The following is a 24854-nucleotide window of genomic DNA, read 5'->3' on the forward strand; positions in this document are numbered from 1 at the left end:
TCGCGCATGCGCAGTTGTCAGACCGGCCCCTGCGGAGCTCGGAACGAGGGGAGCGGGGTGTTCCGGCGACGGGGACGACTACGCGCTGCGCCCGGTCGGAAGTGCCCCGGCCGGTGCCGGAAGCATCCCGGCCGTTGCCGGCATCGGCCCATAAGACTGCAGAATGAGGCTTGCGGCTGGCGCGCTGTGGCGCGCGGCCGGGGCCGCCTTGAGGGGCAGCTTCTCCGTTGCGGGCCATGACGTGGCACGCTGGTTCCCGGGACACATGGCCAAAGGTGAGAGTAGGGGAGGAGGACCAGGGGGAGGTGCCTCCAGAGCCGCCCTGGCCTCTAACCCCCCCCCCCGCCATCTGGGCATGCGGGGAAAGCACCGTCCGGGAAGCCACCCACACTTATTAAGCGCTTACTGTGTACCGAAGTAGATGTAACGGACCCAGCCCTCAGATTGAGACCTAAGAAGAACACATTTACACAGACAACCGATAGAAGCGGAGGGCCGGATAAAGCGCTGTGAAAAATGTGGGGAAGCAGAGACGGATTTCTCTGCCGAGGGGCCTGGGAGGCTTCGGGGAAGGGTCGGCTCCCGATCGGGCTTTTGCGGGAAGGGAAGGACTTCAGGAGGCGGAGATCGTGGAGCCGAAGCGGGAGTGCGAGGCCTGCGAGGTGGCGTGAGCAGAAAGAAGCGGGAGTAGGGGAGGAGGAGAGGAGGGAAGGGGAGGGGAGGGGAGGGGAGGGGAGGGGAGGAGGAGGGGAGAGGAGCGGGGAGGGAGAGAGCTTTCCGAATGTCCCGCCGCGCACACGTTGCCAGGCGAGTCTCTCAATGATTTCAGAGGTGTTTCAGAGGCTTGAATGCTTCCATGAGGTGTCCTGACAAGTGGCCTGGCCCTGACTTGTGAAGGCAGGCCATTACACTCTTTTTTTTTTTTTTTTAAGGCCATCTCGCTTTTAAGCCGTTCTAATTGTTAGGAAGTCTTTCTTTAGATTGAGTGGAAATCTGCCAAAACAAAAAGGAAACGGATAAATGTACATACATTCGTGTGTATTTGTGTGCTGTTTGGCATTGCCGTGCTGTGACAGTTCATGTTAAATACAACTGCTCACCCCATCTTCTTTGGCTACCCCTAAAGTACTCAGTATTTTATAGCTCCCTTTTCCGCAGATTTCAGGATTTGCAAAATAGTACTCTATGAGGGACTGTAAAGTCTTGTAGGTACTGTAAGGATTATCCCTCTTTAACAGATAGAGAAGCTAAGGTGCTGTTGGCTAAGTGACTTGTTCATAGTCACACAGCGAGTGAGTTTCTGAAAGCAGGATTGAAGCCAGATCTGGTTGCAGTTGCAGAGCTTTGTCTGCTGTGTCTTTGCACCTTCTCTGTGTTACAGGTCTCAAGAAGATGCAGAGCAGCCTGAAGCTGGTAGACTGTATCATCGAGGTACACGATGCTCGGATATCCTTCTTTAGTACTCATTGTCTCCCCAAAGCAAATGGCTAATAGGAGGGCAGGAAAAGCACTTGGATTTGTCCCCCAGTGTTTGCACTTGACCCTTTCTCTGCCTCCCAAAGTTTCTTCTGCCTCCCTTGTTTGCATTCTTGGTCTCGTGATCTTCCTAGAGCTATCTTTGGTCAGGACTATCTGGAGTGAGTTCTGGAGTAAGAAGGCAGTAAATAGAGTGTCATCCATCATGCATTTGCCTTAACCAGGTGTCCAGTGTATTCTGGGTGGAGGTGATTAATTTTGACATTTTAAGAGCTTGATTGGTACCTCTCGCAGCCCAGGTTGATGAGTAAGGAAACAGTCAAATGGAAGTTCTCAGCCAGAGCAGCCCAAATGGAATTTGTCTCTCTGTTGGTTAACAGATTCTTTTGGGGGCGGGGCAGGGCAATGAGGATTAAGTGACTTGCCCAGGGTCACACAGCTAGTAAGTGTCAGGTGTCTGAGGCTGGATTTGAACTCAGGTCCTCCTGAATCCAGGACTGGTGCTCTATCCACTGCACCACCTAGCTGTCCCTGACAGATTCTTTTGGGCATCTTCCTTACAGTTGTTTGTCATTTTGATTGTCACTAAAAACTGAAGATAATAATTCCACTTGCTGAAATACTGACAGTTTCTTTTTGAGCAGCTAACATTTTTTCATGCTTATTCAGAGAGGCCTTTCTCAGAGAAGAAGAATCCTTTTTAAATGAACTTTAATATTAAAGGAAGGATGAGAATATTAGGTGACATTGTGAAAGCAGTATCTAGAGGTTTGGTTAAAAGTATTGATTCTTGGGGCAGCTAGGTGGTGCAGTGGATAAAACACCAACCCTGGATTCAGGAGAACCTGAGTTCAAATCTGGCCTCAGACACTTGAAACTAGCTGTGTGACCCTGGACAAGTCACTTAACCCTCATTGCCCTGCAAAAATAAATAAATCAGTAAAAGTATTGATTCTCTTGCAGGTAGGTAGGGATGTGCTAGTTTGAGTACTAGAACCAAATTGTGTGTGTGTGTGTGTGTGTGTGTGTGTGTGTGTGTGTGTGGCGGGGGTGGGGGGGTGGGGGGGTTGTCTTTCCTGTATCTGGCATTTCTGGGAGTTTCAGAAGAAGCAGCCAACTTCTTGTAATTTTCGTATTTTGGGAAATTTTTGTAATTTTAGGAAATATCTAAGTGTATTGAAGAACTTTTTCCTTAATTTTGGAACATTCCATTATCTGGTCGAAATCCTTTGTTCCATGAAACTCTTGGAATTAAGCCTCACCTGCTTGTACTTAACAAAATGGATTTGGCAGATCTTAAAGATAAACAGGTATGGATCTTTTTTATAGTCATCTTCAGCACTGTCACTTACTGTGCCTTAAAATTGTTCCTTGTCTGGTACATTGCTTTATATAAATGTAGAATGGATGTATGCAAACAACAGTTTGGAGATTGACTGTTTGATTTAATAAAATAATCTTTCCTTTACAAAATGATCTTTGTTATTTCTTCAGGTAGCAATCTTCCCTGGTGCATTTCATACATAGGTGCCATTTACCAAAATCGGATTTGCATATAACTTCTCAGAAACTCATTTTATTGCATTTGTGTTATCAGAGGAATAACTTTAAGGGAAGAAACAACATCACTGCACTCAGCCCTCAGACCACACCTTTAGTATTGTGTTCACATTTTTAGAGGGTCAGCAATAAATGAACATATGTCCAGTTGAAGAGCATCAGGATTGTTAGGGGAAGCAAAATCATATCACATGGGAAACATCAAAGGACCTGGGGGGTTGGGAGGAAGAGGAAGAGAGGTGAGGTTAATCCTGGGAAAAGAAACCTTTGGAAGGGCATGGTACAGCTTGAGATTTGTGAGGAAGTCAGGGGGAACAGGATTTAGCTGCAGTTCATGTGTCTGGGGAATGGAAAAGTAGGAACAGTGGGTAGAGTTTACAAGGAGGGAGGTTCTACAGACTATAACTTCTTTATAGAAGAGATAACTGGAAATGGAATATGCTGGCCTGGGAGACCGTTTCCTATTATAGGCTTTATTTATTTATTTATTTTTGTGTGTGTGTGTGTGGGGGGGGGCAGTGAGGGTTAAATGACTTGTCCAGGGTAACACAGCTAGTAAGTGTCAAGTGTCTGAGGCAAGATTTGAACTCAGGTCCTTCTGAATCCAGGGCCGGTGCTTTATCCACTGTGCCACCTAGCTGCCCCTATTATAGACTTTATTTACATAAAGCCTGGATTATTTGTGAATTCAACAGTTTGGAAAACATTTATTATTGAATGCCTCCTCTGTGCTAGGTGCCAGGAGAAGTATAACGTAGAGATAAGATACGTTCCCTCCTCTTGTGAAAGTTATGGTATAGTAGGGAAGATGATACAAATAATGCCTTTAATACAAAGTAATATCTATAAATATATGAATTATAAAGGGAAAGGTATCATTTAAGTTGGACTCATGGTATGGATGTGATTCTGCAATTGGGCATGGGAAGAGATATTGCAGGTATAGGAAGCAGCTTTAACAAAATCACAAATGAATGAATGAATGAAAAGCCTTTATTAAGTCCTTCTTCCATGCCCGGCCTCTTGCTCAGTGCTGAGGATACAAATATAAAAGAGAGGTAGTCCCTTGGGGCCACAAGCTAACACGCCCTTTTCAAAAGCAGTGGTATTATTGATTTGAATCCAATACTCAGAGAAAGTTTGGGCCAGGGAGAGTATGGCACCTGTATATTGGTCAAAAACAGTCTGGTTTGGCTTCAGTAGAAAGTACATGGAAGCAGAAAGTGTGTCCACCATTTGGAAAGGTTGGTTGGTGCCAGATGTTACCAGGCCTCCTTGAAGGGCAGGTGAAGGCATGTGAATTTTCATGTTAAACAGGAGGGATCCACTGAGGGAATCTGACTGGAGACTTGAAATGACCAGATCTGTTCATTGTTGTGACCTTCCAAATAAAATCCAACTTGTGTTCTTGCAACTTTTTGAAATCCTTTAATGAATCAGAGAATTTTTAAGCTAAAAGGAAACCATTACATCATTGAATCCAGACTCATTTTGTGGGTATGATAGAAACAAGGCTGAGGGAGACTGTGACTTTCCCAAGGATGTACAGTGAACTAGTGACAGGAGACCACTGGCCAGGACCAGAATCCCTTTCTTTAGGACCATAGATCTGGAGTTAGAAGGGACCCCCATTTTTTTTTTTTGTTTTGTTTTGTTTTTGCAGGGCAATGAGGGTTAAGTGACTTGCCCAGGGTCACACAGCTAGTAAGTATCAAGCGTTTGAGGCCAGATTTTAACTCGGGTCCTCCTGAATCAAGGGTAGGTGCTTTATCCACTGTGCCACCTAGCTGCCCCTTGGACCCTCCATTTTTTAAATGAGGAAACTGAATCACAGCAGGTTGTGACTTATGAAATGTGACTCACATAGTGCTCATCAGAGATGGGACTTGAACTCAGATCCTTATAGCTTCAGAGGCTCTCCTGGGCTGCCTGCAGCCCCTCAGTTCTTCCTGTTATTCTGCAGCCCAGAAGCCAGGGCATCACAGAACATTTTTTGCAGTGTTACTTTGTTTTGAAATGTTTCACCTAGAGTTTCTTTTCAGTTAACAAAGAGTAAGATTTCTTTTGAAATCACACCTGGGTCTTTTGCTAAGTTACTAATAGTGCGGAATGCCTCTTTGTTCAGTAGCAGTCATACGTTTCAAATTGCTCAGTCCATTGTGTAACCTCTGAAATGCATAAAGCCTAAGCATGTGACTTTGAGCCACTGCATTTCTAGGCTAACATTAAACCACAAACCCGTATTGTTGTTCATTCTGGAAATTCAAAATCTAACTTTTGGGTGTTGATGACATTTTGTATAATGTGACCCTCATCCCAGCTGTGCATGCATCTGGTAGTTTACCTAGTAATTAGAAATATCCCTGCTGTGCAACACGAGGGAGTTACAGTTCCCCTGAGAACATCCAGTTGTACTTTGAAGTGCTCACATTTGCAGCTTTACTTACATATTAATACCTCTTTTAAAACATATTTTATTGACCCCCTGTGTTTTCACATCACAATTGTGGGGCCGTGGGGAAGGTGGAGGGAGTAAAAGAGGGGAAGGAAAGACAGGAGCCAGACTACCCTTTCCTCGCCTTGGCAGCAGGGAGTGCAGTGGCCTCAGTCAGGAAGACCCAAGTATGATTCCTGTTGTCTCAGATACTTCCTGGCTGAGTGATCCTGGGCAAGTCACTAACTTCTCAGCCTCAATTTCCTCCTCTGTAAAATGAGGCTAATAATAGCTCTGACTTCATGGGGTTGTTGTGGGGAATAAAGTGAGATAATGCATTTAAACTGTTTGTTGCTAAAGAAATGTTAGCTCTCTGTACACGGAAAAACAAGCAAAAACACCCAGTCAAGTGACTGAATGAAGATACACAGTAATCTAGGAGTCAGCATCCCCTCTGTCCTGAGAAGAGAGTTATGTTTTATTACCTCTTTTCTGGCACCAACATTGTTCCCACCCCCCACACCCCCCCCAAAAAGACTTTTTTCTACCTCTTTCCAAATGCATTTTTATTTGCAATTTTTGAATATGCTTAATCAGACTCTGGCACAAGAAGCTTCTTTCCTCCAGTGAAAGAGTATGGAATCCCAGAACACTGGGACTCTCTGGTGATGCAGCACAGCAGTGTCATCCCTACAAGGTACAAAAAAAGGACATGTCCACATTTGGAGCGGAGATGTCTCTAACTTTGCACATCTCATATTTCTTCTGAGCTGCTGCAGTTCACTCATAGAGCACAGTGTCTCCTTTGATGCAGGCACATCATTCTGGGCAGTCCTGTGCCAGTGTCTCCCATGTCTCATGGTTGATTCCAAAGTTTTTCAGAGATATCTTGAGAATGTCTTTGTATTGCTTCTTCTGACCTCCATGGGAGCGCTTGCCTTATGTGAAAAGTTCTAGCCAACTGAAATTGAATGGAATCAACCAGTTTTCATACTGGAAGACCCAGCCACATTTTACAGATAAGAAAACAGAAAGGCAAAGAGATGAAGTAACCTGACCACAGTCATAGGAATAAGCCAAGCTCTTCAGTCTTCTCCATTAGATCACACTGTTGCTGATACTTGGATTTGTTATTTAATATGAAATTATCTTGTCTTTTTTAGAAAATTGTGGGACAACTGAACAAAGAAGGAGTGAAAAATGTAATTTTTACCAATTGTTTAAAGGATGAAAACATAAAACAGGTATTTTATTTTCTTCTGTTCAGAAACTTGCTGTTTAATGGTATTGTAAAGATAGGAATAGAAATTATTTTGAGTTTTAAAAGACAATTATCTTCAAGACGAGTTCTAAGTATTGAATTTTCAATTGCCTTTGTTAGCAGTTCTAAGTCTCTTAGGCCAGTGCTTCCTGTGTCTCTTCTGTAGGATCAATCTCTGTAGATATCTTCTAGTGGTACTGAGAGAGGAAAGCATTAGGACTTATGGTTGTGAAGATTTCTAGACACTATATGGAAAATTGCCCATTTTCTTTGGGCAGAGAGTATTTCACATTTTGACTGTTAAATTCTATTTTCAGTTACATTTCACTTCTCTAAATAACATCCAAATGAAATGTGCTGTATGAGAGAGAAGTACTACCCCATATTATGAGTGGTGGGGTTAGAGAAGTTCAGTTATTCCTAAAGGTTGGAGATCAGAATGGGGTTCAGGTCTTTTGGACACATACTTGAAAACCATTGTTTCTATAATGAAAAAAGAAAACAAGTTTTATGTTAAAACAGTAAAACAGATGGGATACAAGAGGTCACTGTTGATTGTTCCTTTAAGGAGTGGCGAGGGGGAAAAATACTGGGTTTCTATTTTTCCCAGCCTTAAGTGCAAGGAAATTTCTAATCTATGTAGCCAAAGATCAAGTCCATATCATTGATTGTTGTTGGGTTTTTTTAATGAATTTTTTGGCAGATTGTTCCAAAGGTTACTGAACTCATCGAGAGTGGCTACCGCTATCATCGAGGAGAGGTCAGCTGAAAGGGCGAAAATTGGGAAGTAAAAGTGCTGAGGGATTCGGTAATGAATCTGTCATATGGCAGACTTAGAATGCAAAGTAGGGCAGGAATTGTGGGCCACAAGGAAAATGCATTTGCCAGGCATAAATGTGGCAGAAATCTTTAGTATTGTGGTGGTTTAATACCCTCCTCTTCACTCCTGCCAGTAAAAACAGTCGAAATGTTCCCTGAGGTGGATTTTGTCTTATCGTTATTGACCTTGTTTAAATTCTTGACTGATCCTGAGGTTAGCTTTCCTCTAATATTTATGTAAGCATAAGGAAATCCATCCTCTGATATCAGCATAAGGGGGGAGCCTGCCTTGCAGGAGACCTGGGCTTCCCTTTCTTACTCACCTCTTTGTTGCAGAATCTAGAGTACTGCATCATGGTGATTGGTGTGCCCAATGTGGGCAAGTCCTCACTCATCAACTCACTCAGGAGGCAGCACCTCAAAAAAGGTACTGGCTTCTTGGTACTGTTTCATGCATTTTTTGCTTAGCTGTGGAGAAACAGACTTGAAGGAACAGAGAAGAATTTTAGGGAAAAAATCAAGGGGAAGATTTCTTTTGTATTTTTCTCCCCACTGACTTAAGAAAAAAAAACTGCTATATACTAAAAACTCATAGAGACTTAGCCTAATGCATTTTTTCCCACTAAGAAGCCCTGTCTGAAAGCCTAATGTTGTAGATTTAATACTGACCAGAGGTTAAGGGGGTCAGTTCTATTCTGTTGGAAAGTTTTGTCTTAGCTTTATATTTGATATTGAGCAAAACATTTTCCTTCCTACATTATTTCCATTTGTAAAATGGGAATTTTTTTAATAAGCTGTGATGATTCCTTTAATTAATTTATGTTTAAGGCAAACTTAACTGGATAATCAAAGTATTATGGACTCTTCTTCAGAGTTGTTTCCTTGGGAGTCCATATGGTTACTGCAGAAAAGTTTGTTTCCATTGATCACATTTGGAATTCCTCTTTTCGGAACTACCATCAGAGTCCATTTATGAGTCACACAAGAAAATTGGTGTCTTTTCTAGTCATTTTGCATTTTTAACCCCAATCTTGGTCCAGACTTGCTTGTTAGAGCGGCTTAACTGGTATGTAGCTATAGCACATCTGTAGGTCTTTGACACACTTGACATTAAAATTCAGTTTATAGAACTTGAGTGAAGTTTTCAGCATTCTGGAAGAGTAAGGAGAGTTCTAGTTACATGGTAGCCATTCAACAAATGGACCAAAATTTTAAACTTTTGGTCCAAATTTCAGAGCTAAGAAATGTGCTTTGGTGTCTTTAAGACCCAAGTCCCTGGTACCCTCTCCTCCCATTCATGATTCAGTGTCTGGGGATGGGTGAGAGGGGAGGGTTGCACTGCTTATTGGATAGTTTATATTCTAGACAGTCGATCTTGGCTGTGCTCAGCTCTGTGAGGTATTTAATAAATGTCTGTGGCATTGAATTGACTTTTAGACGACATGGTAACTTTGTGATGAATTTGACTCCCTCTTTTTTTCTTATAGGAAAAGCCTCTCGAGTGGGTGGTCTTCCTGGGGTTACGAAAGCAGTTATGTCCAAAATTCAGGTAGTACATATTGGACTACCGGGGCGGGAGATCCATATCATTCCTTTCTTGATCTCCCTATAAGTGGCAGGAGGGGAGTTGTTTTTTCTGTCTTGATTAAAAAAAAAAGTGGGAAGTAAATCTTTATGTTTCTGGAAATATTGATGAAAATGATGAAGGTAAATAATGAGTTACCATCCTGTAGAACTCAAGACCACTCTTTTATGACCCTCTAATGCAGAAACCGTGTTGAGCTTTACAAAGGGACCCAGGGGAATCCATCAGGCTGGAGATGTATTCTAGTCCTAGACCAGTCATTGAGCTGGTTACTTAAATATTCTTTGTCTCCATTCCTACAATTGTAAAACGAAGATAATAATGTGTTAGAACTTCCTCTGAATGTGGTGACTTCTGGAATATAATTCACTATTAGGTGCCTGCAAAAGGATTTCATCCTTGGAGCACTAAGAAGATCCCATGGTCATTCAGTAGGATTTAGAGTGCAAAGAGCTTTGAGCCTTGGGCTGGAAGCCCCTGCCTTCATCCTGTCATGAGCAGATCACTTTCCTTCCTCTCAGTCTTAGATTCCTCATTTGCCCGTCATTTGGGAGTAATGTTGGTGTGATCTGTCACACTTGGTGGTTGTGAGGATTTCAGTACAATCAAGTGTAGGATGTGCTTTGTAACCTTTGGCAGAGAATCTAAGGCCAGCTCCCAGGTGTATTGTTTAGCAAAGTACTTTGAGTTCTTAGCAAGAAAAACGTTCTGTTCGGTGTGTGGTTACAAGGGGAATTGGGTAGTCAGTAGGCCTGTGATTTCATTGGTTTGGGGAATTCTCAGAGGAGGAAACCCTGGCATTTTCTCTGTAACTTACAGTTTTCGTTATTGAGAGTGATTTGCCTATAGGGTCCTCCAGCCGGGATGTGTCAGATGGGGGACTTGAGCCTAGGTCCTCCTGCCTGCAAGACCAGCTCTCTAGTCACTATATCTTGCTGCCTTTCTAGTATTAACACTTAATTCCTTTCCAAATCTGGGCTTTCTTGAAAAAAAGGAGCTGGTGAGAGTAAAGGGTAACTGACGACTCAGCTATTTCTTCCCCTGCACTTTTTGTGACAGGAAGTGAAATTGAGCACGGCCTCCATCAGGGTGGGTTGGATGAACTTAAAGGAAGGAGGGCATGGACAAGCATTGACTGGAGTCAGCAGGCAAAGAAGGGAAGACCTTGTCAGGGAGCTCATGGATCTGTTAGAGAATTTGAGTGGCTGCGTTATTGTCATAATTGGGTGCCACCAAAACCTTACTCGGATGCTTCTTTGGGACCTGGGTTCTTGGGTTCTTGAGAGACAGGCCAAGGAGAGTGTGAGCTCGGACAAAGCCTGCCAGTCTGGGAGGGTTTGGAGCGTGAGCCCAGTGACATCTGTTGGCTCAGCCAACAGAGAGGCTTGTCACTGGGCCATCTAAGTCATAGAGGCCAGTGGTTGTTTGTCCTTCATTCTTGAAAAGGACCCTGACATTGGGGTGATGTCATGACTTGTAGTGATTTGGATTTAAGTTAGGGAGAGCTGTCTTCTCCAGAGCCATCTGGGTCCAGTGGCAAGATCTATATCAAGATAACTAGAGATGGCCCTGGATGTTTAAGGCAGTTGGAGTTGTGACTTGGCCAGGGTCACACAGTGTTTCAGGTGAGATTTGAACTCGGGTCCTCCCTATTTCAGAGAGAAGACCTGTAGTCTACCTAGTGGAAGGAATACCTATACCAGTAAAACTATAGATTCCTGAAGTTATTATTAATGTTATTTCCCCAAATATCTTTCTCTAGAAAGCAGAGAACAATTACATACATTTTTCTAATGTCTCTATAATATTTCCATTTTGCAGATATTGTGGTTGTTGTTCATCCTTCATTTTCAAAGAGGACCAATGAATCACTAGAAAGAGAATCAGCAAGAAAAGGAGGGACTTTGTAGATGTTAGACTAGTTAGATTTGTAGCTTCAAGATCAGTTTGTTGGGACGGCTAGGTGGTGCAGTAGATAAAGCACCGGCCCTGGATTCAGGAGTACCTGAGTTCAAATCTGGCCTCAGACACTTGACACTTAACTAGCTGTGTGACCCTGGGCAAGTCACTTAACCCCATTGCCCTGCAAAAAAAAAAAAATCAGTTTTTTGTCCCTTGTTGTCATCAATTGCTATGACTATGACTACTGCTTTCACCATTGGCAGGGTAAAGATGAACCCCCCTTCCTGGGATTATTTTTTCCATATTCTATTACAGTGCTTAGCATGGTGGAGGTGCTTAGTAAATGCTTTCTTGGTTGATCATCTCTCTGTTGATGATGAATTCTGTGTATGCCCAGCTAGGTGTGTGAGCGGCCTTTGATGTTCCTTCTGGATACTCCTGGTGTGCTTGCTCCACGGATCCAGGATGTCGAGACTGGGCTGAAACTCGCCACCTGTGGTGAGCTGTGCTTAGATTGTTCTCTGGTACTTCTCCCCCATCCCCTGATTTATTCATGCTACATCTAAATGTGGTCAAATTGGCCAGTTATCCATCTCCCTTTTTTCCTCTCTTATTCTCTTCTCGCTGGAGGTGATTTCTCATCAGGACTGCCTCCTCCTGCTAGCCAGCTTCTCTGTACAGATTTTTATGTGTGTCTAATAGATTGATTGGGCAGTTCTACACTCTACAGGACTTATCCTCTCCCTGTTTTTTTTCTCACATAGGAACTATTTTGGACCATTTGGTAGGAGAAGATATCATTGCTGATTATCTTCTTTTCACACTTAATAAGCAACAGCAGTTCCGGTGAGTAAATAGCCTTTCTCCAGACTCTCTCACACATTAAATTTGTCTAAGAGTATCCTGCCCTCTAGACTTTTCTTAGTCTCATCCATCTGTTGTGGGGTTTGTCATCATCTTTATAGACTCAAAGTCACTAATTTCAAAATTGGAAGTCACCTTAGTGGCCAGTCCATGCCCTCCACAGGATCCTTGCTGCAACATACCTGACAAGTGGTCATTTGACCTCTGCTTAAAGAACTCCATTTAAGGGGAGTCTGCTCCCTTCTGGGTCCCCCCATTTCACTTTTGTACATCTCTGATGGTTAGGAAAGTTGTCCAGACACAGAGCTGTGAGTGATAAATAATATATTGAGGACAGATAAGGACCTAAAAACATTTGGACAAGATTTGATGTCTGACCAAATCTGAGGTGACATGCAGAAGGGATAAATATAGAATCTTGAGCTTGGAATAAAAAAAAATGAACTTTGCAAAAGTACACTGTGGGCAAGGCAAGGCTAGATAATTGTTCATCTGAAAAAGACCTGGGTACTTGGTGGCCTCCAAGCTCAGTATGAGTCAGAAGCATTAGATGTCAGCCAGAAAAGCTGTAATCTTGGGCTGCTGCTGTGTGGGAGTAGGAGGGGACAGTCCTGCTGTACTTTGCTTTGGTCACAATACATCTGAAGGACTGTTTTCAGTTTGGAGACCCACTTTTTAGGAAGGATATTAATAGATGATGACAAAAGACAGGGAAGGTCTGTCCTTGAGAATAGACTGTTGAGTGGCGTCGCGGGGGAGTAGAGGGGGAGAATGGTAGCAGTCTGACCTCAGTCATGTGGCTCAGCCGGGGCTGTCACTTGGAGGAACACTGACAGCCTGTTTTTCTTGTCCTCAGAGCAGAATAAACAGTTTGTGTAAGCTTCAGAGACAGATTTTGGTTTGCTTGAAGGAAAAACCTCGTGTGTGTGTGTGTGTGTGTGTGTGTGTGTGTGTGTGTGTGTGTTTAGGGGGGATTTGGGGAGATTTTTAGAGTTGTTAATTCATTGGTCTACGGAGCTCCTATTTAGCTAACTCTCTACTAAAGCAAAGAAGTAGATGTTCTGTGATGCTCAGATGTGGTGAGTTGCCTGAGATAGTGAGAAGAGATAAGCCCTTCATGACTACTCATGGCCACACAAGAAGCAAGCAAACATCTGTCTAACTTGGAGGCCAGTTTTCTACCCACCATGCCATGTTACCTCTCTCTTGACAACTTGAGAAATCAGAATGTGAAAAACAGATTGCTTTGTGAGGCCATGGATCATGTATTTCCCCTCCTTAAAGCCCTCAGGGGCTTGATGGTTACTTAGTAGGGCTCCTTAGCGAGATTCACGTTCATCTGTGTGTTGGACTAGGTGACTTCTGGAGACTCTTTTCTGCCCTCACACTCCATGATTAATGTGCTGTCTAAACTGGTTCCAGTGGGCAGTGTTGATTCCTGAACATTGGCCTTTGTAGGAGTTGTATTTCTTTAAAGCATGATTTTTGAACAGTTGCTTTGTGGAGCTATTTTTTATTGCATTAATACTTACATCTGGGCTTGGGTTCTGGGTACTACAGGTATGTGGAGCATTATGACCTGGGGGAAGCTTGTGATGACATAGGAAGCGTACTGAAAAGGATTGCTATAAAACTCAAGAAGATCCACAAAGTGAAAGTGCTCACTGGGACTGGTGAGTCCTCAGAGGATGCAAAGTGGTGAAGATCGGGTCCCAGAGGGTACTTTTAAGTGATTCAATGAAGGCAACTTGATGCCTGCTTTCCGAGAACAGGAAGGGAACCCACCTCCTCCTTTTTATAGGAGTAACCTCAGTGGCAGAGATGCTGTGGGCAAGAGTGCCTGGGGGGTGGGGGGTGGGGGGGTGGGGGGGGTTCGTCCTTCCTCAAAACATGAGGGGGTGCATAGACAAAAAGATGTTCTCGTGAGTGCCGGGATTTTCTAGGCCCAAGTTCCAGAACTAAGAAGTGCTGTGAATTCCTTTGGCAACCCAAAAGCAAGAAAAAAAGAATTGGAAAGGATAAATAAAGGGGTAAAAGTGGGAAGGAAGAGAAGAAAAGGGAAAAAGAAGATGTGCAAGGGCATGGTGCCTACAAGATGCCAGCAGTTTCCTCAAGAGCTAGGTCAGGTTTATCTCAGTCTGTATAGTAAGATGAATTTAATCTTGCTTGTTTAGGACCCCGCCCCCCCAAACAAACAAACAAAACAAAACAAAAAAAACACTAATAACAACAATTACAAAAAAAAAAATTTCAACAGTGACATTTCACACTGGGCTTTGGGTTGTGGCCTCTGGTGGAGGACAGGATTTACCCAACTTACAATATATTTTCACCTCGTAGGTGATGTTAATGTAACTCAGCCTAACTATTCTGCAGCAGCCTGTGACTTTATTCGAAGCTTCCGAAGTGGGGTGCTGGGTCAGGTGATGTTCGACACTCCTGTCCTGCAAGAGCCCCAGGCAAACAACGATTTTGACTACTGAGCCTGAGCAGTCAATGTTCTTTTCTGCTCCTACTCCCTGTGTGGCCTCAGGCAAGTCACTTATTGTGTTTGGGCTCCGTTTCCTCTTCTGTAAAATGAAGAAGTTGGAATAAATGACCTTAGAATAGAGGTCCCTTCTAGCTCTAAAGGTGAAACTGTGAGCCTGAAGTCCAAGAAGTAGCCTCTGTCTTTGGGAGGTGTCTGAGGATTTGGCATTAATTTTCATCATGTCTTGGCCGAATAATAAAGTATAGTTTGTTATTTCTTCTTCTTCTTCTTCTTTTTTTTTTTTGGTGAGGCAATTGGGGTTAAGTGACTTGCCTAGGGTCACACAGCTAGTAAGTGTTAAGTGTCTGAGGCTGGATTTGAACTCAGGACCTCCTGACTCCAGTATCCGTGCTCTATCCACTGCGCCATCTAGCTGCCCCTTTGTTATTTCTTCTTAAATGAACAACAAGTATATTTTCAGGGCTAGGGTCCATGAAATGGGATGATCATTGAATTTCTTTTAGATACAGTGTGTGTTCCTTTAATAACTCAACTTTTTCTTACAGTAGATAATAAAGGAATCTTTAAAAAAAAAGAAAAGAAAACACTTATTCCATACATTGCCATCCAGCTGTGGGAAAGGGTCTTTTCTTTGGGTTAATTGAATTTCACTTGTCAAAGATTTTTATTATCTAAAGCAGCTATACTCCAGGTCAAAGACTTATCACTTTGTCAAAAGTAGAACTTGGAGCTACAAAAGAAGAACTACATTTCTTCTTGTGAACTACTTAAATGGTCATTTTCTTGGCTAACCACCTATAGCTTGATTTTCCCTGCTTAGGAAAGACATTAGTTTGAAATGTTCCCAGCCAGTTACTTTTAAAACTTTATTAAAACTTGCTATTCATGATTGCTCTTGCAATATTCCAGAGATTACATTGAGAAACAATCAGCTTTTTAATGTAGTGGTTTATTTTCATATTACTTTGAAAACATAAATAAAAACTTGAACAAATATGCTTGAAAAATACCTTGTGGTCTAATACAAGAACAGCCGCCTTCCATCTTGTGTTGAAGTCCAGCTAAATTGATTCCATCATTGCAATGATATTTAATTAAAGCCTATGAAACAGTCATCCAAACAGTGAGTCATATATACAAGTCATAAGTCAAGTAAAATAACTTGTAAGACAGAGACATCAAACCTACCCCTGAGCTCCTTTCAACTACAATAAATGAATAATAGAAGTCTATTTTTAAAAAGTTAATCTATTATTAACTAACAGTAGTAGCTAAGATATTGGGGAGAAATCATTCAATAAATGTTTATTAAAAAGAATATGCTTTTATAGTGTTTGAGTCAACTAAACTGTGCCTTATTCAGTATTTTTGGGAGGATTTTATTGAAATAAATTATTTGAGGTTTTTAACCTGTACCATAACTCTAGAAAAGGCCATATGGAGAGGGCCTATGGAAGGGTTCTTAAACTTTCTTTCATGATGGGTCCTTTGGCAGTCTGGTAAAGCCTATGGACCCAGTCTCAGAACAGTCTTTTTAAATGTAAAAAATGAAAAACATAAGATTACAAAGGAAACCAACTATACTGAAACATAGTTATAAAAAATGTCTAAGAATTCAAGGACTCCAGGTTAAGAACTCTTGGTTTAGAATAAGGAAATACTGGTATCTGGAATGTTAAAATGGCAAGATACATTTGGGCTTTTAGTACCTGTTCCTAATCTGTCTTCTCTAACCACAGCCAATGGCCACCTTGTGAAGCATTGCAATAATATTGTCGAGGATGTTTGTGTCCTGTGCAGTTTTGACAGCCAATGCATTGTATTCTCATAATCTCTTCTTATTGGATGATAGGAGTATAGTGTTGGGTGGGACTTTAGGTCATTTGGTCTACACCCCTCAGATTTATAGTTAAGAAAACAGACCTAGATAGTGAAGTCAGTTGTCCAAGGTCATCCTTCATGAACTAAAAGTGGGTTTGGGGACATTATTAATTCCATTCTGAGGGGAAACAAAAGTAATAATTATAAAACTTTATGGTCATTGCTAAATGCTGAATATATAGTCCATGTTCAAATTTGCCAAAATTAAAGAAAACTAACCACGTCTTAAGAAATACAGTTGGGATATCTGATGTAAGAGTCCATTGTATCCATTTTCAACTTTAAAAGTAATTAATGTTTAGGATGGCTTACACAAGTGAATCCACATATGAGTTGCATTACCAGACCTCCCCAGTGATGGGGATTATTATCATGTTTAGTTGATATGGTCTCTGATCACATAGGTTTATCTTTTTCCTTATTTCTGCCATGGTTAAAAATGTCTTGAGTGTTGTAGGGCTATTACAGAAATTTGATACTCTCTGTCTAGGCAGCAGACTTGTTAGTATCAATTGACTTGCATTTGTATTTAGATGACTCTTCTAACAGCAAAAATAGCTGTTGAAGGGAGAATTCAGAGAGATGTCACCCCTGAAGATGCATACTCCTGACTAAAGTGAACTGTTTTCCTTGCTCATCTGCTGCCTAGTCCCACAACACCATTAAAAATATACTTTGAATAATACTCATGAAGCCCTCCTAGCAATTCCATAAAGAAAACTTCAAACTCCTTAATATTATGTTTCAGACAAATCTTCGGTGTTAAAATCTCAAAATGTTTTCTGTTCAGATTCTTGATTCAGATACTGAAAAGAATGTAAACCTCAGGATTGCTAGTCTTATTTTTTATTGTTTTTTGTTGTTGTTGTTTTTGCTTTTCTCAGGGCAATGAGGGTTAGGTGACTTGCCTAGGGTCACGCAGCTAGTGTCAAGTGTCTGAGGCCAGATTTGAACTCAGGTCCTCCTAAATTCAGGGCCTGTGCTCTATCCACTGCACCACCTAGCTGCCCCCTACTAGTCCCCCTACTAGTCTTATATTTTAGTATACTTAATACTTCATTGAGGTGTGCTCCCCCTCTAACAGTACAAATCTCAATCCATCTATGCTTTTAAATTCTTTTCCATAGCCTCCCATAAATCTTGGAGAACTAGAAAAAGGTTCCTAGCATATTGGTTGGACTCTATGCACAGGCCCCCCCCCCTTCTTCCTTGCATGTTAGTATTCACTGGCAGGCCATTCTTCAGTACCCTGGGGCTGGCCTATGGAACCTTTGGTAAAAGCATGGATCAGCATATCTCTCTGCCAAATCTGATCGGTCATGATATCCATGAATGTAATAACATCAGTCTTGGCATGTAGAGATGCTTATAACACTGGTTTCTCACCATAGAGATGGAATATGGCAGTGTGGAGGCAGACAAATAGAGAATATATATATGTGTGTGTGTATATCAGGGCTCAGACCTTTAGAAAAAGTGCTCGGCTCATTGTCCTTTTGGAATCTCCATCCCGGTCTGTTCATCCAAGTTTGTTATGGACATAATGAGGCCCAGGAGAAGGTTTCTTGTCTTTGGCTGCTTCCTTAATCTCTTGTTCCAGGCCCGTTCACTTCCATAGACCAAATACAGTATGCTGAAAGGAACATTTTTTATATTGTTATAATAAAGTCGTGGGCAAGTCTTTGAATAGCTAGGAGGAGCAGGTCTTTTTGTCTGTGTCAGAAGTCCAAAAGGCACAAGACCTCTGAAGTCCTAGGAATCTAAAGCTCAGGTCCTGAGCTATCAGCCTAGGGCTGCCATGACTGGCTCTTGAGCCAGAAGCACCAAAGATCACGTGAACCTCTTCTAAGATTTTGTTGGCGGAGGCGTTCCAAGAAAATCCATGCACCTGTGATTTTAATTTTCTCCTACGAGAAAAAGAAAATGTTTTTCCCTAAGACTGAAGACCAATCTCCATTGTGATATCACACACTGAATATCTTAAAAATCAAAACTTCTCTCTTTTGGAGGACTCCAGAATTAAATGGAGTGCTGTGTAAGGGACAAAGACTCCTCTTTGTCAGAAAGACGAAGTTAGGCTGTTACATTCTCAGAATGAACTTCTTGTCTTTCCTTTGGAAGTGAGCATTCTTTGGGGGCTCTGTACTGCATCTCACTGAATTCCTTTTGCTGGCAGAAAGGAAAAAGTGGCACATTTTGATGAATATTGTTGAAGAGGGCAAAAAACCAGTTCTTTCCTTTTGTCTCGAGAACAGAAAAGATCATATGGTGTTCAGCATTAAAACTGACTTTAGTTTTGATTTCTTTTTTCTTTTTCACTGAATGCTGAAATCTAGTTTCCCTCAAACTTTCTTTCAGGGCTGCTCTTTGAAGGGCATCTGAACAGAAAAAAACCCCAGTTTAGTTAGTCCACTAGATGAACTTGGTTCTTAGGTCCAAGGGCCTGCCTTCTGTGGGGTGTCTGCCTTCTTTTCAATTATTTTTATTTTTTTGTGGGGCAGTGAGGGTTAAGTGACTTGCCCAGGGTTATACAGCTAGTGAGTGCCAAGTGTTTGAGGCTGGATTTGAACTCAGGTCCTCCTGAATCCAGGGCCAGCGCTTTATCCACTGCGCCACCCTGTCTGCCTTCTTTTTAGCCTGGTTCAGACACGAGATTTACATTTTCATTAGTCTTCACAATGAGTCACTGAGGAGGAAGACTCTTGGGAGTTTGAAAAACCTTTCTATGAATCAGAAACTAGATTTTACTTCTAGGGAAGGACCTTTAGCGAGGAATTAGGGATTAGTAGGTAAAATCCCTACTGTTGACAGATGAGGACTTGTTACCGCAACTGATCTTGGTCAACAATACCTTGAATGAAAAAGACACTTAAGTTGAAATGTAATACTTCTCTCTTAAAGGTAGCCTAAGGAGAGTTAGCTTCTTATTTCACACTCATAGTATTAAGTAATGATCTCCCCCAAACCCTTCAATCAAATGTTGGGCACACATCCAGGAGGTCGGGAAGTCAGGCTTCAATGAGGTGATCGTCCACAGACCAGTTTCCAGAGTGGTTAAGTATTGCCACAGCCAGAAGATAGATTAGTTCAAAGGGCTGAGCTTGAGCTAAAGCCAAAGAGAGAGAAAACATGTCCAAGGAACAGAGGCCTCTGTATGACATCCTTGGCAAGGGGCATCAAGACTCCTTTAGTCAGAAATAAATTTCTTGGTTTAATGAAATGTTTCAGAGGCACCTCTGTTTTTCTGCAGCAAATGAATTTCTTTTAAGGGCCTACCAAATTGTCCCCTCTTCAGTTGGGTTTTATTGAAGTTTAAATTACGCCCCATGACTTAATGTGAAAGGGCAGGCAGTGAAGGGGCAGTCCAGGTTTCCCCTCATCTTGAAACTCTTGGATGATACTATTGCTTCTCTGAGTGATGGAGAGCACCCGCTCAGTGTTCCTCATGTGGCCTCAATTTAGGTATCAGCCTCCATAGCTGCTCTTGGCCTGCTGGTCATCACGCCTCAGCCTTGGCTTGGGCTCAGCACCTCTTCTAGGTTTCTCAGAAGAGAGTATGAGAGTTGGGACACGGCAGTTGGAATCTGGTGGGAATAGAGTTGTTCTCAGCACCCCTAAACACTGGCAGAAGTGAGAACTATCTTGAAACTACGTGAGTCAGTTCCTGTAAGATGAACCCATGTGATATTCTTAAGGGGAAAGAAATGGGGGAAGGGTTTCTGCCTGGGGACTAATGCCATTGGGTATGCGACTATGTCAACGGCGGCTAATGATGCCCTAGAAAAGTGAACTGTGGGGAGAATGCCCAACTTAACTCTGACTACAGTTCTCTAGAGGCCCTTTTCATGAGTCCAGGTGACTTAGTGCTCCTTCACCTCTGCATCCTCAAACTCTCTTGAAGCCGCTTTAGGGTTTATTGGTAGTTAAGGAAGAGCTCAAAGGAAAGGAGTGAGCGCAGCTCATTAGAAGCTACTGTAGAAGGTAGGAGATGAAACCATTAGGACAAGGAGGTGGGGCTAAGGAAAGTAGAAGGTGGGGGGCAGATGGCATATGGGGGGCCAAGGTCATGGTCCTCCAAGAAAAGCTAATCTCTATAGAGGAAACAGCTGAAAGAAACCCAGCGTCAAGCAGAGGCTAAGATTAGGCTCCACGCCCCAAGGCTCAGTCCCTGATGTCCACCTGTAGCTGTAGACCCCATCCTTGGTCCGGTTGCCGTAGTAGAAATCCGTCTCCAAGACGTCGTTCATGCCTACCTCTCCGGACACTCTCCTCCCGGCGACCCCAGCTAGTGCCCCCGCAGCCGCCCCGGCGGCCGCCCCTGCCGCCGCGGCAGCAGCTGCCACCCGGAAGGCTGAGCCGGAGGAGCTGTAACGGGGGGCCGACTTCATCCGCATCCGGCTGCTGCTGCTGCTGCTGCTGCTGCGGCCCCTGCCACGAGCTGCGCCCCGGGCTCCACCACGACCTCCCTTGCTGGTGACATTCTCGCAAAAGAAGGCGGCTAGGAGCAGGAGCGTCCAGCACGTTATCGTTGCCCAATTCATCTTCGGGACTGGAGCCTTGGAACCTGCGAAAGAGTGGGGGTAATGAAGCTATGAGGCTGGGCGCACAGGGAAGTGGAGGGAGGGCTGGTGCAAGTGGTGTTCAAAGCAGAAGGGATAACCCTGTCCTCTTAGTCTTGGCTCTGTGTGCTCAGGGCCCGCCCTCCAGGACTTGATGAGAGAGAAGGCGCTGAGTTCCACTGAGAAAGAGCCAGAGCAGATCCCAGTGTATGAAATTCAAGTCCATCCAAAAAACTAATCAGTTTTTGCTTTATGAAGGAAGTGGGAGTGGGAATAGAGACTGATAGTTGCACACGCCCTTTTCTCTCCATTCAAGGTTAAGCTCAAATTGCCAGCTTCCTTCCTTGATTATTCCCACGTGTAACCCAGCCAGAAATGTCGTCTCCTTCATGTGACCTGATGACATTGTGGGCCCTCCCATATTCAGCATTTAGCAGAGTTAGTGTTATATTCATTGGTGTACATGCCACATCTCCCCAACTAGATTGTATACTTTGTGAGGACAGGGGCCATATCTTATCTCTATCTTCCAGTGCCTAGCACAGGCATAGAATATAGGACATTTAATATATTGTGCCTCGTGAAACGTAGAACTTCAGATGAGTTCCAAAGGGCCCTGAAGAGGACTTTGTACACAGGCGCTGTTAGGTAAATGCTTGTTGAATTTTCTTCATTATGGGGCTTTGATTCTGAGAAACCTATGATGAAATAATTGTTGGAGATTTGCCCTAAAGAAGGTGCCAAGAAGTAAAATAGCTCCCACCCTGATCATTCCTGCCACCTCATTCCATTCCCTGCTACTTCCACATTGGGTCCCTTAACAATTATAACCCATTAAGATGTATTTGAGAGGCTAATAATAATTGGCATTTATATAATGCTTTAAAATCTACAAAGTGCTTTAGATGCATTGTCTCATTTTAACCTTCCAGCAGACCTGTGAGATAAGTATTACAGGTATCATTTGCCCCATTTTATTGCATAAGGAAAGTGATGCTCAGGTTAAATGACTTGCCCAAGGTCACACAGCTAGTGTCGGGAGAAATTTGAACTCAGGTCTTCCTGATTTCAAGTCCACTGCTCTACTACTAGGAAAACTCAAGTCTCCCTGATCTTGAATGTGCTCCCTTTGTCAGTAGCCATTTTGTCTGCTTAGAAAATAGATGTATTTCTATCATGGCAAATGAGGAATAGTTTTAGGGCCTTTAACAATTCCTTTACTGAAATCCTTGACCTACGGAGGAGGTCACTTGATCTCCCTGCTCGATTTTCCTAGGTGGAGGTGGAGACACATGCTCTAAACTATTGAATGAACAAGGCTTTGGGGTCAGTTCTAATGATACCACTTCTCCCTCTCACTACTTATACCTTAGATGCTCTGCCTCACCCCCACACCTTCCAAGCTGCCTTCCTGTCCAGTAGTTTTAAGGAAGAAATGCAGGTAACAAGGGTTTGACATGGACACGGACAGTTTTGGCTTAACAGCAAATCTAAAGTCTCATAGGATTTATATAACTCCTACCTTCCCGTCAAGAGCTGCAGAGCACTATTTCCTCTCATAGGGGATCTTTGGGAATAGCATTAGTTTGTCTAGGAACCACATCCCAGGAGAATCTTCCACAACCAGCCTGGAGGGGAGGGGTGGGGAAGGGAAAAGAGATGATGCTTTCTTTCTCACCCCTCCTTTTCCAGCAGGAGTAGGTAGAAATGGGGAGGGGGGGAGGGAGGAAGAATGAAGCCAACACTGGGGCTCCCATCCAGTTCCGGACTGCTCCCCCAAATTGTGGCTGGTAAGGACTCACATGGAATGGTCTACTGTGGGAGTCCATGAAAAAGAGGGGGGCAGAAGAAAAAGTGATGAGGAATGGAAAAGACTGGAGAGAATAGAAGGAAGAGTGAGGGAGAGGGATATGGAATGGAAGAAGAAAAGGGGTGTCCAAAATGGAGAAGGAAGGCAAGGGATATGAATATAGTGCTGCAGGAGGAAGAGGATGTGGGGACAGAGGTTGGGAAGCAAGAAGGGGGAGAGGAGCTGAGAATGACTATGGAAAGGGGGTCCAGTGAAGGATAGAAGAAAAGGAACCTGAAGTGGAGGATAGATGGAGAAGAGGAGAGCTGATAGGGAAAGAGAAAACGGAAAGAGATGAAGGAGTTTGGGGGGATGGGAGGAGGTGGGGCTGGAGCAACAATTAGGGAAGATTGCTAGCAGCACAGGGAGGAGAGATCACTTCCACCATTCATTAACCCCCCCTCCCCCATGTAGAAATTCTCCTTCCAACCACCATTCATGTATTCATTCTCAGACCTCTCCTGTTACTGTCCCTGGATCCTTTAGCCCCCACATAGCCTTCTGTCCCCATCTCCCAGTGTTTCCACCTCCATTCCCCCATTTTTATTGTGACCCCTCTGTAGTCCATCTACATCCCCAGTAGCCTCCTTTTCCTTTCCCTCTCTCATCCTCCTTCCCTATCTCCCTTTCCCTTGCCCATCCCCCTACCAGGAGGTCTTTATTGTTCAAAAAGCAGGTTCTGAGGCTGGAAACAGATCTGGGTCAGAAGCTGAGTGGGGTAGCGGGTTAAACCCTTGCATTTCCAGAGAACCTGTTTGTGTGCCTTGGACAAGTCACTTGGTCTTACTGGACCTCAGTTTCCTCATCTGTACAATTAGCAGATTGCAAGCCCGGATAATCTCCAAAATCCCTTTCAGCTGGAAATCCAAGCATCCTCCAGCCCAACCCCCTCGCCCCCCTTCCCCCTCAGCTTTCTGACGGTAAATCGCTTACCCAGTGAACTGGCTCCAAGACTAGACTTCCCTTTAGGGAGCTGGCGCTGTCCAGGCTTGTGGTACTGATCCTGGGAACCCGACCTCAGTAGACGGCAGATTCCAGACCTTCCTCCTAGATAGAGGAGAGGGCGCAGAAGCAGTGCTGGCTCCCGGCTTGCGGCTGCCTCTGAAGGACTCCTCCCCAGATGAGGGGGTGGGAGGAGGGTAAAGGATTGAGGCTCAGCCCTCTTGGCACTTCAGGGGTGGGCAGGATCTGCAGAGCTCACGTTCCCACCCTCCTCCCCTCCCCCACCCAATCCCCTTCCTGCTCTGACACTCACTGAACTCTACCCTTCTGGCACATTTCACCCGGTGTTTGAAATCTCTTCTTTACCTTAGGATCAACTCACATGGATGTGGAGCAAAGACCTAGTTCTAGAAAGTGGTTTAGTTTTGATAGGTTGTGGTGGTGACTTGGAGAATGTAGGAGACCCTAGAAAATGAGGAGGAAGTGGCAAATCTCATTACGATGCCTCGTTTAAAACAGTGCCCTGTAAATAGTGCTTAATGTTTGTTAAATTGAATTAAATTGAGTTGATTTAATTATGGTAGACCATGCCTCTTTCTTTACCTGTGAAATGGGTATAATACTGCACTACATACCTCAGGGGGAGAGTATTGTGAGGAAAGCACTTGGTAAACATTAAAGTACTTTAAAAGGATAAATTATAAGAATTACTATGTCATTTTAAACAGGAAGCATTATGTTAGTGAAATAGCCTTGTATATTTAAGCGCAACAATGGAAAGCTGTAAGCTAGATTGTAAAATGTTCCCTTCCTACCTTCCTTTTTTTTTCTTTCTCACTTGGATGGGTCAAATGAAAGTTTTTTTAGGATGGGGGCATGGAGACATGGACATGGTTGTAGGTAATAGAGATGCAGATATTAGATAGGGAGAGATCAAATAAAAATGAGAGAATAGAGATCATAGGGAGGACAATCAGTAGGAGAAGATGGGATAGAACGACATCACTGTGCAGTGGAGAGGTTTGCTGTGGCATGAAGAAGGGTATCATCTCTTCATGTGACGCAGGGGTAAAAGAGGATATAGTGGCAGAAGTCATCTTAGTCATGTAAGATGAGGAAGGGAGAAGAAGGAGCTCTCTGCAAATGGCCTCATTTTTTCCCAGTAAAATATGAGGCACGATTCTCAGCCGAGGGGGTTGTTTGTCCTTCCATTCTGGAAGAGGACTGTGAC

General features: G+C 43.4%; 2 protein-coding genes across 2 annotated transcripts; one reads left to right on the top strand and one right to left on the bottom strand.

Annotated features, from left to right (window-relative positions):
* Positions 1-79: 79 nt before the first annotated feature.
* On the top strand, positions 80-18909 carry MTG1 (mitochondrial ribosome associated GTPase 1). Its single transcript, XM_043983327.1, has 11 exons — positions 80-275; positions 1382-1446; positions 2682-2786; positions 6634-6714; positions 7435-7491; positions 7887-7977; positions 9038-9099; positions 11439-11535; positions 11802-11883; positions 13462-13574; positions 14242-18909. The coding sequence occupies exons 1-11, from the start codon at positions 164-166 to the stop codon at positions 14382-14384; spliced, it is 1008 nt and encodes a 335-aa protein (XP_043839262.1). The 5' UTR covers positions 80-163; the 3' UTR covers positions 14385-18909.
* Positions 18910-19048: 139 nt separating this feature from the next.
* SPRN (shadow of prion protein) lies at positions 19049-23818 on the bottom strand. Its single transcript, XM_043983328.1, has 2 exons — positions 23615-23818; positions 19049-20837 (listed from the first exon to the last, which is right to left on the bottom strand). The coding sequence occupies exon 2, from the start codon at positions 20812-20814 to the stop codon at positions 20365-20367; it is 450 nt and encodes a 149-aa protein (XP_043839263.1). The 5' UTR covers positions 20815-20837; positions 23615-23818; the 3' UTR covers positions 19049-20364.
* Positions 23819-24854: the final 1036 nt, after the last annotated feature.

This window comes from Dromiciops gliroides, chromosome 2 (assembly GCF_019393635.1).
Source record: "Dromiciops gliroides isolate mDroGli1 chromosome 2, mDroGli1.pri, whole genome shotgun sequence".
In the NCBI taxonomy this organism is placed as follows: domain Eukaryota; kingdom Metazoa; phylum Chordata; class Mammalia; order Microbiotheria; family Microbiotheriidae; genus Dromiciops; species Dromiciops gliroides.

Coding starts and splice junctions, on each gene's coding strand:
- SPRN (XM_043983328.1), bottom strand. CDS start 20,814: ATGAATTGGGCAACGATAACGTGCTGGACGCTCCTGCTCCTAGCCGCC.
- MTG1 (XM_043983327.1), top strand. CDS start 164: ATGAGGCTTGCGGCTGGCGCGCTGTGGCGCGCGGCCGGGGCCGCCTTG. Junction 7,492..7,886: donor ACCGCTATCATCGAGGAGAG/GTCAGCTGAAAG, acceptor TCTTTGTTGCAG/AATCTAGAGTACTGCATCAT. Junction 11,884..13,461: donor AATAAGCAACAGCAGTTCCG/GTGAGTAAATAG, acceptor TGGGTACTACAG/GTATGTGGAGCATTATGACC.